Source organism: Diprion similis, chromosome 10, assembly GCF_021155765.1.
Source record: "Diprion similis isolate iyDipSimi1 chromosome 10, iyDipSimi1.1, whole genome shotgun sequence".
NCBI classification, from domain to species: domain Eukaryota; kingdom Metazoa; phylum Arthropoda; class Insecta; order Hymenoptera; family Diprionidae; genus Diprion; species Diprion similis.
The window spans coordinates 12,452,662-12,467,154 of NC_060114.1; the positions used below are offsets into that span (position 1 = coordinate 12,452,662).

Genomic DNA, 14,493 nt, shown 5'->3' on the forward strand with positions numbered 1-14,493 from the left:
CTAATTAAATAGTGGAGCACAAGATATTAAATCTCCCTCCATCTTTCATAGCATATCGTAGCCATTATTTTCTCATTCGAAACATCAAATACAAAACCAGCTATTTTATACTGTCCCTCAGCTTGGGGTTTTATCATTCAATCAATTCCTGCTCATAATTGGTTTACATAAGTGTACGAATTTCAACGTTGTTCGTTGAAACAATTTTTCACAGCCCGTTATTTCATTTGTTTTTTTTTTTCAACAGTAAAATTTGTTAATCCAAATCACCGGAATAATATATCATATTTGTCTCAAGACTTAGTCACGGGCAGGCAATCGATAACGCGATGCCAGTAATTAAGTTTCCAATTTGTGGTGATGACCGAAATTTGGCAAGACTTATCTTCTTCAACTATACGTAAATACATTATTGCAGTAAATAGTGCTTTTATAGAGTAAATATATATATATATATATATATATATATATATATATGCGTAAACTGCACAAAGCGTAAGAGTACATATATACATACGTACCTATAATCTTTGTTGGGAGAAAAGAATTAGAAAAATTGTATCGCCCTGCAAACTCCTGTGTTCCAAATACACGCACCAATAGTCCACGCACCACGCACTTGTTCGTTGAAATATTTCTATTGAACCGCTACATCGGGTAAATCGTTACAGTTTAATATTCGGTTCACTCGGGTGTTTGAAAATTATATTACCACATACTCTAGATTGTTGATTATTCATAATCACTTACATCGCGTGGCTATTCATCTATCTATCTATCTATCTATCTTAAGATCTACCTACCTGCCTATCTATTTATCTATCTGTTTTTTATCTCTCTACGCTAATCCTAAATGTTTCTTATCTCTGTATGCTAATTCCCCTAAGTCTTCTAATCTATCCTTCACTGACGGATGACAGAGAACTACGCGTCGAACCACCGGCCGCAACGGTATGATGGGTTAGATCTGGAAGATCAGGCAGATCTGGGAGGTCTGGTGGCAGGCATAGAGGCACTGCTGACGGTCCATAAATGGCCTCCTGCACCTCCAATTGTTGAGCGAATTGTTCTTCTAGTCTCTGCAATATAACATAATAAACAGTTGATAATAAATTAGATTAGCATATATGGAAATATTAGGTGTTCTTTTCACGTACACAAATTTTATTTCGTTATTCTTATAATAGAAATATTTGAGAAAAATTAGTCTTAAAAAAATTGAAACTAGATTGAGAATCACGACTATGAAGAGGTGTGTTTGAAATTTTACTGATAAGTAATTAGTTTTAGTAGATGTTAGTGTGAAAATGCAAGGGTGCATCTGAGGAGAATTCAAGAATTCGTTTTATACCCGCATGATTTAGGTAAAGCGATGGCAGCAGTTTGGTAATGCAATTCAATACTCATCAGAATAGAATTGATAAATAACTGACCTTTGGTATTCGAGTGTTAACGATTCTCGGACAAATCTTCTACCTGTACTCAATGCCACCAAATACAGGTGTTCGGAGAGGTATCAAAGGATGTGAATAGCGTACAATTTCACATAACAGAAATATATACACAAACTCATATACATATGTAATATGTATATACATACAAGCACAGACATTTCCAAACCACAAACCCTTGATGACACGATTTCATATAAATATACATGTGAATGTATACCTACAGATAGGGAAATGACTGTGTGAAAACATCCATAATTCGACAAACATAAACAACGTAAAGATATTCAGAACCAAAGGAACATGTTGAAATATTTAATGATTTGAATCACACTACAAAAATGGTAGCTACTGATGAATACAGAAACAGGATTTCTCGATTTGCATTGCTAGTACATGTGTGGCAATGATAGTGGACGAAACAAATTTAGATACTCTTCAGACCGTAGCCTGCGGAGTGCAGTATCGAGAAGAATAATAGGTGAAGACTATTACGGCAGCGGGAAATGCTTAGCAATGAATGGAGCATTTTCAAAAGACGATAAACGATATACAACAATGCAACAAGACTGAAATGACGTGAAAGAGTGAGCTAGGATCATTTACGCAAGGAAAGTGGGCGGAATTCGTTGGGATTTGCCAATTTTTTGTCAAGACTAGCACCCTCAAGTCCAGACAATGAAGTAGCATCCGCTTCGGAACCGGGATGTTTGAGTGATACACGAGGTAAACTGAATGCTGATGGAGATGGCTGAGGTTTGATGTAGGAATTAGCTCTGGAAGTGGATGCGAAAGAACGTGGCGATCTGCGCCAACTGTTGGACATGCCCGTAGTCGTTGTTATTTCAACACCCATGCCGACAGGACTGACACCGCGAGACGTGTCTAAGGAGATTAATGAAAGGTCGCTGAGACGTGTCGGTAATGAACCTGGATATCGTGATTCCAGGGCTTCCATTTCCGTAGCCAGTTCAGCCTCTATTTTCTACAACAATTGTGTAACACTGTTGTTAATAATTCCAGCACGATAAATCGTACTATAAGAATTACAATGATGACGTTAACGACAGCGAGCATTGCATGTGAGCTCTTTGCTTTGAACACAAGTCAGAAGAATCGATTGAGCCCAAGTTTATAAAATGTTTAAATATTTTCATTAACACGTAGAAAATGTGTGTAAAATAAAACTTAAAAGAAGCAAATATCAAAGTTAACACGTGAGATTTACATATTCAAGTCGTGAGAAAAACGATTTCATCTATTATTTCTTCCATGAACAGAAAAACCAAAAGCCATGAGAAGGAATTTCGTTGAATGGACATGCAAAAAATTACTGCTGTTATTTTCAGTCGATAAAATTCAACATATCTTATATCTACCTAGTATCAGTGTTCTATATAAATAGATCAGATGTTGTTATTTGATAATGGCATACATGTGGGCATGTGTAAACAGTAAGTGCGTGGATTTTTTTTCTTAAAATAACATGCAAAAAGTCTGTAAGACTTATATCATTAACGACTAACCTGCTTTCGTGGTTTAAGCTGCGCTTTCCACTCCCGAAGTTCCTTTGTGTAGGATTCCTCCTGTTCCTTGAGCTTCATTGTCTCATGTTCCATGAGCATTTTTCGCTTTTCATTTTGAAGTTGTTCCAACTCCTTGATGGAAGCATCGCTCTGTGCCCTCAATTCTTCAAGTTGCCTGGCATGTTTCAATTCAAACCTTTGTTGTTCAGCCCTGTATCTCTTCTTTTCATTCTCTTGGAATTTCTTCAACTTATCACGCTCAGCGTCTGGGTCAGGCGTAAGGGCGGCAGTCATTGATATACGCATTGATTCACGGAACATCATCTCCCTAGCCTTCATCTCTGTGCGTATTCTCTTTGGAAGGTTCCTACGTTCAACAGTCTGACGTTTGACAAGCTCCTCTTCCTTGCGCTGATTCATTCTCTTCATCTGCTCAAGCTCCTTTTCATGCCTTATCAGCATTTGGTGCCTTTGCAAAAAGAATATATCTTTCAGTTGTCGCTTCAGTAGTTGCTGACGCTCTTTGATTTGTCTCTCTTCAAGTTCCCATATCGCCGCCTCCCTTGCCCTCATGAGCTGCTGTTTCTGCTGCAAGAATTGTCTTTCCATAAGTGCAATCCTCTCACGGTGACTGTCCGATAGCCTCCTCAGCGACATCTCATGGCTCTCATTCAACTTTTCCAAAAATACTTTCTCCCTAGCTTCATGTTCGGCCTCGAGTTTATCCTTCCGCGTCTTGAACGCATTCTTTCGCCTCTCTTTAGGCATAAGGTCAACCTCTTGCTTGAGCAGTCGCAGCTCCTGCTTCAGCCCTTCACGAAATTGTTTCAACTCGCGTTCTTGCTCACTACGGATTTTTTTTGAAGCGAGCCTCAGGTCAGCCTCTTGTTGAGTCTCAGCCCTTTCAATCTGTTGACGCTGTTGTCTGGCTAGCGTATCAAGGTCACCTTCTGCTCCACGTTCCAACATAAGCCTCTCTTGTTCAAACCGCTTCTCCTGCTGATCCTTGGTGAATTGTGATTTCTGTGACAGATCCTGAAATTGCTTTTGTTCCATTTTTTGCAACATCTTAAGTTCCCGCAGTTCTTGTTTTCGAAATATCTGGTCGTCGTACACCTTGCCATTTTCATCATCTCCGTATATCACCTTTGATGTAGTAGTCGTAACTACAACGCCATCAATCTCAAACTTTCTCGTACGTTTTCGTGTCTTTTTCTTAAGATTCATTATCTGAATATCTTCCTTTGTCCTCGCTTGTCTCGGTGCATCTCTTGTGTATTCGGGAGGTTTTCTTCTGAGTACAACTTCGTCGTCAATTTCCGACGATTGCCGGGAATCTCTTCCCAAGTGGTTGTCTCGGCTTGAACCTCGGCTGTCCTGGCTTATTGTCGTTGATATAGATTCAGCATCCGATCTGTCGACACTCTTGCTAGGTGTGTGAGACCTGGTTGATCCTTCATCGCTGTTGGACCGATGCGACGAGTTTGCCTCATTACTGCAGCTACTGTCAGGTGAGATGCGTTTACCTTTTGATCCTTTACCTCCACTTTCTTCTCTTGATTCATTTGCATGCTTCGCCATCATTGGCCAAGGTCCTGCTGCTGTACCATCACCGCGTACATTTGCAATTCCATTGGGCATCAGCTTTGTAGGGCTAGCAAGATCGTCGACATCCGTTGACCCAACAGTAGTTCCAGCAACCATCACTGACATACGAGGTGGAGTTAGCATCTCGTCGCCGCTTTCGCTCTTTGAACTGGACCTCCTCCTTCTTCTCCTACTATTATTACTACTAATATGATCTGCCGTTGATGTGCCAGTATTACTATTCTTGCCAACAACTGATGAATCTTTTACTCGTTCTTTGTCATCACCAACAGTAACTACAGACACATGGCTAGTATCCATTAATTCGTCATCGACGATCGGACTTACTATGACAACTTCCGACTCATCCAGTTTCTTGCCTACACGTTTCGAAGTATCGGTGGCGCATATTACAATCGGCTGTTCCTGTGGCGTGTATTCGAGGCTATCTAAGCTTGTAAACCCATCGTCATCAGTCGAACTCTCATTTACCTGGGTTTTGTTTGTCTCATTTGCAACGATTACAACCTCAGATGTTGGGGACTGGCGACGAGGTGGAGGTGGAGTTGCCATGCCATCGATAAGTACAGGCGGATGTGTTGTTACAACGGTAACTTGGCTTACATTACTTGCCAAACTATTTGACGGATCAGGTGTATCTGGAGTTATTCGTACCATGGATTTATTGAATCGTGTATCTTCTTGATGCTCAGAGGGTTTTGATTTACCTTCAAAGGTAAATATAAATACATTAGTCTCTATTTAGGGGGACATACGACCTGGGGCTGGAGAATTTTATAAATTTGTCAATTGTCAAGAATATCACAGTAAATGCTCATAACAATCATGACTCTGCAAATAGTGTAGGATAGAGTGAGACACTTTAGCGGAAGATTGTATAGATTTCTGGCATAAGAAACCAATGAGTGTCAAATCTTAATTTCAAAAACAATGAACTAATATAAGCAAATATCTTACCGGTAATAACGACAACATTATCTCCACTGCCGCTTCTGGATACGCTACGGCTCCTCACTGGTGTTGATGTAACAACAGCGACTCCTGTCCCGGCAGACGAACCTCTCCTATGAATATATTCTGACCTGTCCACCGTATCACCGGAATTTTTTTCTTTTCTCGCTTGGTTTTCTCTCTTCCGATCCAGACTACTGTCCCTATAAATCTCACTGGACTGCGACCTCGAAACATTATTGCCAAACGAATCATTGGTCGATGCTTCTTGACTTCGACTCTTCAAAAGAGTTGTTTGAGTGCCAAGATCTGAGTTAACATCGGCAGTAGAGCTCGATTTTGGTGTACGTTTTCCAGAAAGTTGGGAAATTGTGCTTGCTCCTGAAATGCGCTTCAGTGTTTCGATCGACGCGTGATCGGAGTGCCGTTTTGCAGAATCCATCGAAATTCGTTTTTCAAGAACAGCATTCAGTTTATCTTCTACGGATTTTCGCTTTTCATCCAGACTTTGGAAATTTTCGTCTGTGACTGTTCGCGCATCGTGCCGTATGTCATATTTTGGTCGTTGATCCTCGATCAGTGGTTTCTTTTCATGCCTAAAAGTTGATTGATCAAAAAATTAGTAATTGAACGTGAAAACGATGAAAAAATTGCTAATACTCGATTAGCACATGAAGTTACGAATATTCGCCAGTAATATTGATAATTTACCTTTTACGCTCCTCCACCGACGTTTGTCTGATACAAACTGGTTCTTTGACTCCGTCAGGAGTGTGGACTGGTTTAACTGGTGCCGATTTCCGTTTGTCCTCGTTACTCAATTGTTGCTTATCTGCTGGGAGTTTCCTCTTTTCGTCCATTGATCTTCGTCTAACTTCTCCATCCACAGGCTTTTCTGGTGGTGGCTTCTTCTTCTCCCCAACTGACTTTTCATTGAGCACAGACTTTGGTTTATCCGAACCCTCCTCACTGCGACACGTCTCGACAGGAATATGATGGCTTCGTTCTTCACCAGCAATCTGTGCTGGAACTTTTTTGATATCTCTGTCATCACTGTCATTTTGAGAAATAGATTTTTTCTCCAATTTTTTATTAACAATAGATTTTTCCTTGTCGGTCATCACAGGAGTTACGGTATTGTTCTTTTCAGTAACCGATGGTTTCGGAATGTTCTCCTTATCGTCTGCCTTGCTGGTGTCGTGTCGTGTCGTGGTGCCAGGCGGTAAAGGTGCAGGACCCTTCTCCCTGGAGATTCGACGTTCGTTCGACTCGTTTGCCACAGGTGGCTTGGGTGCCTAAATAAATTAATCGACAATTCCATAAAAGTCCCTGAGTAATTGTAATGACATGTATATACAGAACACAGACAAAATTATGCCTCAAAAATGCAGCCATTCTTTAAATGCAGGCAATCTTGTTCGACACTAAACGTACAACAAGATCCTGATCTTTAGACAACGCTTCCCAGCAAAAGCTACATAACTTACCAACTTTTTCTCAGCAGATACAGGAATGTTCTCTTTGGAATCAGCTTTTCGCAACTTCTTATTTCTTTCTTCTTTTTCACCCTCGCGCTCGCCCTCCCTCTTGTTACTCTCTTCCCTTTGGTGTGGCACAGATGCTGCAGCGACATTTTCCTTCTCAGCTGCTGTAAGGTGTAAAACATACAAAATAGTCACACTTACTATTCATATTTTACAATTTTTAAAGTACGGGTGAAATTATAGATTGGGATAATATTAGATTGTTTAGAATTGTTAGAATAGAAATATGAAAGATGTGCGTACGTTTAACGTCGTTGTCGCTGCGCAGGGAGGCAGAGTCATCTCCAAGTTGGTCCAGCTCCAGCGGCAGTTGCGATGTGCGCTGCTCCTGGAATTCACCAGTTGGCCTTAGTATATGTATGTTGATATATCACATGCTTATTAATTATACAACTATCCGAGGGATCATAAAATGGCTATTTGCCCATCCAGAAACGTTTTCCATACACAGAATTAACTGTTCCAGGCGTTTCCTAGCCTGCAGCAGATAATGATCACTTTGACTTCCCTCGATTACAATCTTAAAATAATTCCACCGTCTTTCGTAGCCTCTCTTGTAATTACTCTCAAACCGTTCAACTATCCCATTACCGATATAAGAATATCTCGAAGATATTCAAAGGTAATTGCATGTAGTTTGAATCTTCTGATGCTTGATTCACCACCGAGATACTCTTAATGTATTCGGGACAAACAGCGAACACTCGCCTCTCTTTATACATCTATAAGATACACTCAAGTAACCTCATCATTCTTTTTCGACAGAATCCTGATTGTACTGATAACAATGAACACCAATGACAGTTTTTATAATTATAGAAGCAAAACAAGAATTTAGACTATATATATATACACACACACACACGCACATATACAGGGTTACCCAGGACCATTGCCTCACAGGCTATCAACGTATTCCTTGTGAAAATCTGTGGAGCGTATTTATTTTTTACAAGAAATTTGTAGTTTGCAAATTACAGTCGTTTGACATTTGCTGATCCAGCTCATGGCTCAAAACTAAGGGAGACTGAGGCTGACAGATCGTAATTTGTCCGATAGCAATTTTGTGGGATTAGCCAATTTCAAAAGGTTTTCATTCACAAACAACAAAAATGTCCTATCACAAGTAAAAAACGTTTCAATCGCGGATATTACGCCCATGAAGCGAAACTCGTAGGTCACCCTAGTACATAAATATGGATATATGTGTAAGTATGCCGTCATGTCTACTGACCTGACAATTGCACGAGGGAGAAGAACAGGGCTGGCGAGGCCCAGGACAGCCGCATGCACAGCCAAATTGTCAAGTTATACACAAGTGTATACAATACATAAAATATGTAGATATATTTATGCACACAAATGATACGGTTAATAATATTTTTACCATATGCAATTTGGAAGAAACACTACATTTCAACAACACAACTGTATGATTGTACTTGCACAGGTATGTAATAGGGTGACAGATTTAAGATTTCTTTTTTGTAATATTTTGTACAATTTGTTGACTTTATTCTGTTATACTTTTTTTCATTACTTTTTTATCAAGATCTTTGTGAAGTGAATACTATAGAAATATTTCACTAGTTAGAGAAATTGTTATTGTTTAAAAGATATTCATTTAAAATTTTAGCAAGGGACTTCTTGAAGAGAGTTGAATGAAATTAAATTATAGATCATAAGACGGTAGCTGATCTTAATCCTAATCACTCTAGTATATGACAATGAAATTCACACAGATTTAGTTATAAAACTTAGTAATTGCATAAACCCAGTCAAAACATGCATATACAGTATAAATCATTGTTCTTTCACATTCGTGCACACTATTGCATACAAGAATCATTCTCCGAAAAACCCATTTTCATGTGACGGATAACAATTGAGAAAAAGAAGCAGAACTGAGATTTGTATAGAGTAAAGTAGATGTTCAAGTGTTTTATGATCCACGCAAAGTACCAACGAAACAATAAAAACTACTTTAGTATTTTCAGAAAAAAGAAACGCGAGAAAGCCCAAATACAAGCTCGACAGAACAACATTTCTACTGCAAATCATGTAACTGCAGGTGGCCAGTCGCAAAGAGAAGTCAAATTTCAAGTATTACATTATTACCCATAACGCTTGGGTGTAACATGTTTGCGTCCAGTAGCAAAAAATATTATGCGTATTATTGCGGCACACCATTCATTTAAAGGTAACAAATTCTGGCATATGTTTCACTTTTGAGCAGCTTACCGATCCGTTGATACTGTTCCCTGTGTTTTTTTGCCTTCCTAGCCTTCTACCATAATGCAAGCATGGAATCACAGGGATATTATTTAGACGTAACTATGTGAACTTAATGGAAGTTTCTTTCGCATTTAGGGTGACACAACAGGCCAAGAGATGCTGTCTAAATTTATATGCTTCAGTGAAATTTATAACAACTCGCAAACCATTTTGAAAACTGTATGTTAGTTATAATCACGGTCACAAAGGAAAAATTAAGAAAACCACCGAAGTCTCTTGCATAGTTATAGTAGCTAACCGTATAACATTAGCTTCAACGAGCTAGGTATGAGCAGAAATCGAGCATCGTTTGAAAGTACATAGTCGTACGGTATACTTCTCACTCTCCGCTGAATATCAAATATCTGGCTGTATTTTCAATAAGCGTAATATTCTGTTAAAAATATATCACAGCAGTAACGCTGAGAACTATAAATTTTCCAAGAGGCATATGTAATTTTCCATTGTCTTATTTCTTTATTTGGTAATGTCTAAATTCAATGAACTATGCAGTGAAGACGATGATAAGGTTTACTGTGCATAAACGTGGATGATTGTGACATTATGCCAATTGTAGGTGCAGATGCACATTTTAGCCGTAGTGGTACAGATAACGTATAACAAAAGTCGTACCTCAGCGTCTTCGTCGAGGAGTTCCTCTTCAACCACATCGGCCTTATATTCGAGTAACAAGTCACGGACAGGCTTGGAATCCAGGGTACGATTGACAAAAGGATGTTTAAGTAATTCGTCAGCTGTAGGTCGTGCCGCAGGATCCTTTATCAATGCCTTGGCAACAAACTCGTTGAAATCCTTGCTCCATTTTCCAGGCTGATCAAGCCTTGGAGGATCGCTTTTTTGGATTTTTAGAAGAACTCGCATCGGTGACATCTCATGATTGGGTGGTTCCATTTGAGCAAATTCAATCAACGTAATACCCAGCGACCATATGTCAACCTGACAAGAGTTGAAGAAACGTTATATGTCAATACAGTTGTACAATGTTAGAAAATGAATTTTTTTTCTTACTTTGAAATCGTAAGGATTGTCCCTAAACGTTTCACACAGAACAACCTCTGGTGCCATCCAATAAGGCGTTCCAATGAATGTGTCGTGCTTCTGGAGAGTGTGCTTATTTTTAGCGGATACCCCAAAATCGGCTGTTTAAAGAAAAAATGTGCCTATCAATATCGGTGGAAAGTATATTACAACTCATTGTCTGATACACAATACAAATTGGCTGCTATCAATAACAAATGTACTTATGAACGAAACTCACCCAGTTTAACACCACCTGCCATAGTGAGGAGAACATTGCCAGCCTTAAGATCTCTGTGAATAACTTTGGCTTTATGGAGAAAGGCCAGTCCTTGCGTCATGTGTTGACATATATAAGCTATCTGTGGCTCGGTCAAAGCCTTTTCCAGTTCAACCATTATCGAATCCAAGGCACCGCCGTCACAGTACTCGATCAACATCTGCAGATTCATAGGTCGATTGAGATATCTTAATGAATTGATAAAGATGACAGTAATTGTGTTGTACAAATGACTGGCAAAAATCTGAACAAATGATAAATTTAAATGCCTTGATCTAGTGATCTAGCAAATGCTTTGTGTACACACCCACAGTTTTCCTTCCATAAAATAAGCCTCGTGTAATTCCACGATGTTTGGATGCTTGCACTCTGAGAGTATATCAATTTCAATCATGAAATCCGCAAGGTCATCCTCGCCTTCTAATGCGCACATTTTAGCTGCGGCCAATTGTTGAGTCTGTTTACTCTGGGCCTAGTAAGAATAAACAAGGAAAGTTCAAATTACTAAGTACTTTCATTTGTATTTTGTGTAAAGATTCAGGGATAGAATCACGATAACGTTGTTGTTTACCTTGTAGACTTTGCCAAAAGCACCGTCTCCAAGTTCTCCGATCATTTCCCAAAATTCTTCCGGGTCACAATCCATTTTAATATTATTGAACAACTTTTTTTTCTTCGCATCATTGCCACCAAAGTGGAATGCTTTTTTCAAATTTGATAAAAACGACATTTTGAAGTTATCGCACTCTACGGATCGACTAACAAATAAACTAAATTGACTTGGTCCATACAATTGATTGAAGCATGTCAGACTTCTGGCGAAGGACTTTGAGCCTTATATCGAATAATTAATACAGGACCTTGTCATATTATTTCATATAAAGCGCAAGACACTAATTATAATTAATAACAAAGCCGATTCATAACGCAGGCAAGAAAATGTCACATATGTTGTAAGAATATCATGAAATCCAACGTTAACACAAACATTGGTAAAAAAAAAAAAACAAAAAAAAAATTTTATACAGTCCAGTAAATTTAACTTTTCACGCGTACGAAAGTAAATCAGTAAACATCCTCGACTTGATTCCTGGACAGGAACTGAATTAAACCAATACTTGTGGTATTCAGATCCCCTCGACACGTCGAGGTATCGTCACAAATCTCTCCCGCATCTTGACAGATTTAATCTTCAATGGTGTCTAGCGAGCCAGTTCTGGCACTCGTCGCCAGTCGGTGTGGGTCGTTGAGGTATGGGCTAAGCCCTTCATTTCTTCCAGACATCCACGATTGAATGAAAAATTAACAACTTTACAACCTCCAAAATCTGTAACAAAGATATTCAATCATTGCAAAATTACATAATAACGATCTATAAAGCTTTTGATGCTAGGTTTTTAAGAACATTGGGTACTTCGGTTCATTTGGTCACTTCCCTAAGTGACTCAATTCTCTGACTAGACCACATTTGCAAGCCTGACGGGGCTGCTAATTTAACATGTGATATTAACTATGAGTGAGGGGAAAAACGAAGAAAAAGATAAGAAAGATAAGCATAAGCGTGAGCCAGTAACGGAAGGCGTATCGTCAACGGTGGTAAAACATACCTACACCCTTGGCCTTGATTCAAGCCAGGTTTCCAACACTGATTTAACAAATATAAGTAGCTGTTTAGACAGAGCAGTGAGATTATCAATGTCAGATGTATAAATATTAACGCAAAGCCATCACGTTGAACAATGATTCTAGGTATATATGTACATAAAAATGCATAGCATTAATGATTAATCCATCTGATCATAGGATCGTCATCGTTTGGTTAGACGTGCACCTGCGTATTTGCAAGTTATCAGAGAAGCAAAGCACCTGTTTCAAACGTCGCAGAACGGAGAGATTCTTACGCTGACGGCAAGAAGAAGTTGTTCCTCAAATGTCGAGAAACTTAAGGCCAAAAATACGTCTAAAAACGATCCGATACCGAATTCGTAAAGCAAAATTTTTCTGTCACGCTGAGTGTTGTTTTTGTTTGCCTTTTTCTTTTTCCACATACATTTGCGTCCCGATAAGTAGGACTAAACTACAGAACGAACACCGAACGGCGTAATAGTTTCTCAATCGATAACCGAGGTTATATTTCGGTGAAAGGCTGCGAAAATACAGTGAAAATAGTACCAAAATCTGCATGTAACACAGTCGCTCACCTAATCGACCAATCGGTACCAATAGTCATCTTATCCAGCAGCCTGTCGAAGACACAGCACTGAATAAATAGCACTAATCGGTGCACAACAATGTCGAAGTAATATCACAGAACTGAACCCGTTTCAATACGAAACGGCAAGCGAGATAAGCTTTGAAAATTTACGTTGGAAATTATATGGCTTGATATAAATCTGGTTAAAACACGGCCATTTTCAGCGCACACACGACTCCTGAAGAGACACGGACACACCACGCCTGGAAGTGACGTAAACCGCTGATCCACCCATGTTCAACCATAGAATGTATTGTACATGCATATGTATTCGTATTGGGGGGGGGGGGGGGGGGATGCACTGCACCCAACCTGCGTTCAACTTTGAACTAACGCGCGTATTTATCGAGGGTTAATTGTCAGGCTAGTCACCGATGACTGTTGCTGTTTGTAGCAATTGCACGGCCAACGTGCAGATATCCGCAGGTCGGTATGTATACAAGTACTCCCAAGGAATATCGAGACTGGCTATTGCCACGATACCTACCGCCTTTTAGCCCCCCACCCTCCATTGCCGTCGACAATCAGTCGAGTCGACAACCAAAGACTATATGTAGATGGAAACGAGAAGGAATAATAAAAATTCAGGTGCATGTAGACGTCGCGTCGCGTGTCAACAGTGTATGTACGTAGGTATCATCTGCAGAGTATATACGTATACATTTATTCTATTTCTGACTGTGATGCGCTGCTGTATGTATGTACGAATTTGTATTCGTAATTCTTATTGTGGACGGTATTTTTTGTCAACTGTTGTCTTCGAGCAAAATACGATTCGCGGAAACCAGACGCAGACTACCTGCTGAAGCTCAATTCTTCACTTCTTGGAGCAGACGCGTTACAGTTCATTTCTCGTATGTTATATTATTAAATTATCGTATAGCCTGCGAAGCCCTACGAAGAAAATCCTGTTATAGTCCACGGACATCGAACGCTCTAACGATTCAGATAATCGGTTAGGTTAATGTATAATTTGCACGTAAAGATGTAGTGTACGGGTGCTTCAACATTTCTCGATTGTAATATTCTCAGAAAAATTCTTCGTACAAGTCCACTAATTAAATTTCCAATATAAATTGTTATAATCACATAATTCGGGAAATTCAATTCACATACACTACATCATAGCTTGTTTCTTCAGTAAACAGACACTTATTTGAGCGTAAATCCTGCGGATTCCTTCGCAGTAGCAATCTGCATCGTAGCTTGGAGTAGAAGGCAGCAGGAATACGTGGGAAATCAAGAGAATTTTATTCTGTTGATTCTAATATCGAGCACAAGCCGTAGAGCAGCTGTGTATCGTAAATTCTTGGTTAAATTTGATTAATCCGTGCTTATAATGAACATTTTTTACGCATCAGCATATGTCTCCCCTCAACTTTACTCCGGCAACATTGTCCGACGGCATTAGTAGTAAACACTCTACAGTCACGGAAGTACTTTCATCTCTCTTGCTGGGATCGAGTCTCATTTGGTTTCATTTTCGCATAGCCGTTGCTGCAGACCACTAAAATATGTATACCCACGAAGTATCATCCAAATAGATTCTTTAAAATATATACTTAGA

At 39.4% G+C, this 14,493-nt stretch overlaps 3 protein-coding genes across 13 annotated transcripts in view; 2 read left to right on the plus strand and 1 right to left on the minus strand.

Moving 5' to 3' along the window:
* Positions 1-11,660, minus strand: LOC124411531 (serine/threonine-protein kinase 10). 10 transcript variants are annotated; one of them, XR_006929670.1, is made up of 12 exons: positions 11,244-11,659; positions 10,980-11,144; positions 10,634-10,832; positions 10,384-10,514; positions 9,988-10,311; positions 7,324-7,408; positions 7,024-7,184; positions 6,248-6,831; positions 5,543-6,132; positions 2,978-5,292; positions 1,434-2,436; positions 861-1,079 (listed from the first exon to the last, which is right to left on the minus strand). XR_006929670.1 is itself a non-coding variant. In XM_046890692.1 (12 exons), exons 1-12 carry the CDS (start codon positions 11,400-11,402, stop codon positions 976-978), a joined length of 5,187 nt encoding a protein of 1,728 aa, XP_046746648.1. In that variant the 5' UTR covers positions 11,403-11,660; the 3' UTR covers positions 861-975. The 10 variants fall into 10 exon arrangements, 9 of the variants coding, with proteins under 9 accessions (XP_046746649.1, XP_046746648.1, XP_046746646.1 ...); XM_046890692.1 differs by having other exon boundaries at positions 2,058-2,436; positions 7,024-7,181; positions 7,324-7,402; positions 11,244-11,660; XM_046890690.1 differs by having other exon boundaries at positions 2,058-2,436; positions 7,024-7,181; positions 11,244-11,660.
* The window catches only part of LOC124411545 (gonadal protein gdl), a 26,612-nt gene continuing 19,438 nt past the window's right edge, over positions 7,320-14,493 (plus strand). The window contains exons 1-2 of the mRNA XM_046890726.1: positions 7,320-7,330; positions 7,532-7,539. The gene's annotated coding sequence lies outside the window, so the exon portion shown is untranslated. The remainder of the gene's footprint in view (positions 7,331-7,531; positions 7,540-14,493) is intronic.
* Positions 13,244-14,493, plus strand: part of LOC124411547 (NADH dehydrogenase [ubiquinone] 1 alpha subcomplex assembly factor 2) — a 2,935-nt gene continuing 1,685 nt past the window's right edge. The window contains exon 1 of one of the 2 annotated variants that reach the window (XM_046890731.1): positions 13,244-13,475. The gene's annotated coding sequence lies outside the window, so the exon portion shown is untranslated. Of the gene's footprint in view, positions 13,476-13,622; positions 13,781-14,493 lie in introns of those variants that run through there. The other variant, XM_046890729.1, reaches the window with a different exon arrangement.

Bases quoted from the DNA above. Each gene is read 5' to 3' on its own strand.
- LOC124411531 (XM_046890688.1), bottom strand. From the start codon at position 11,402: ATGTCGTTTTTATCAAATTTGAAAAAAGCATTCCACTTTGGTGGCAAT. The intron at 7,185-7,323 runs GTACGCACATCT...TACACCTTACAG, and splicing joins CAGCGACAACGACGTTAAAC to CAGCTGAGAAGGAAAATGTC. The intron at 6,133-6,247 runs GTAAATTATCAA...ATCAACTTTTAG, and splicing joins TCGGTGGAGGAGCGTAAAAG to GCATGAAAAGAAACCACTGA.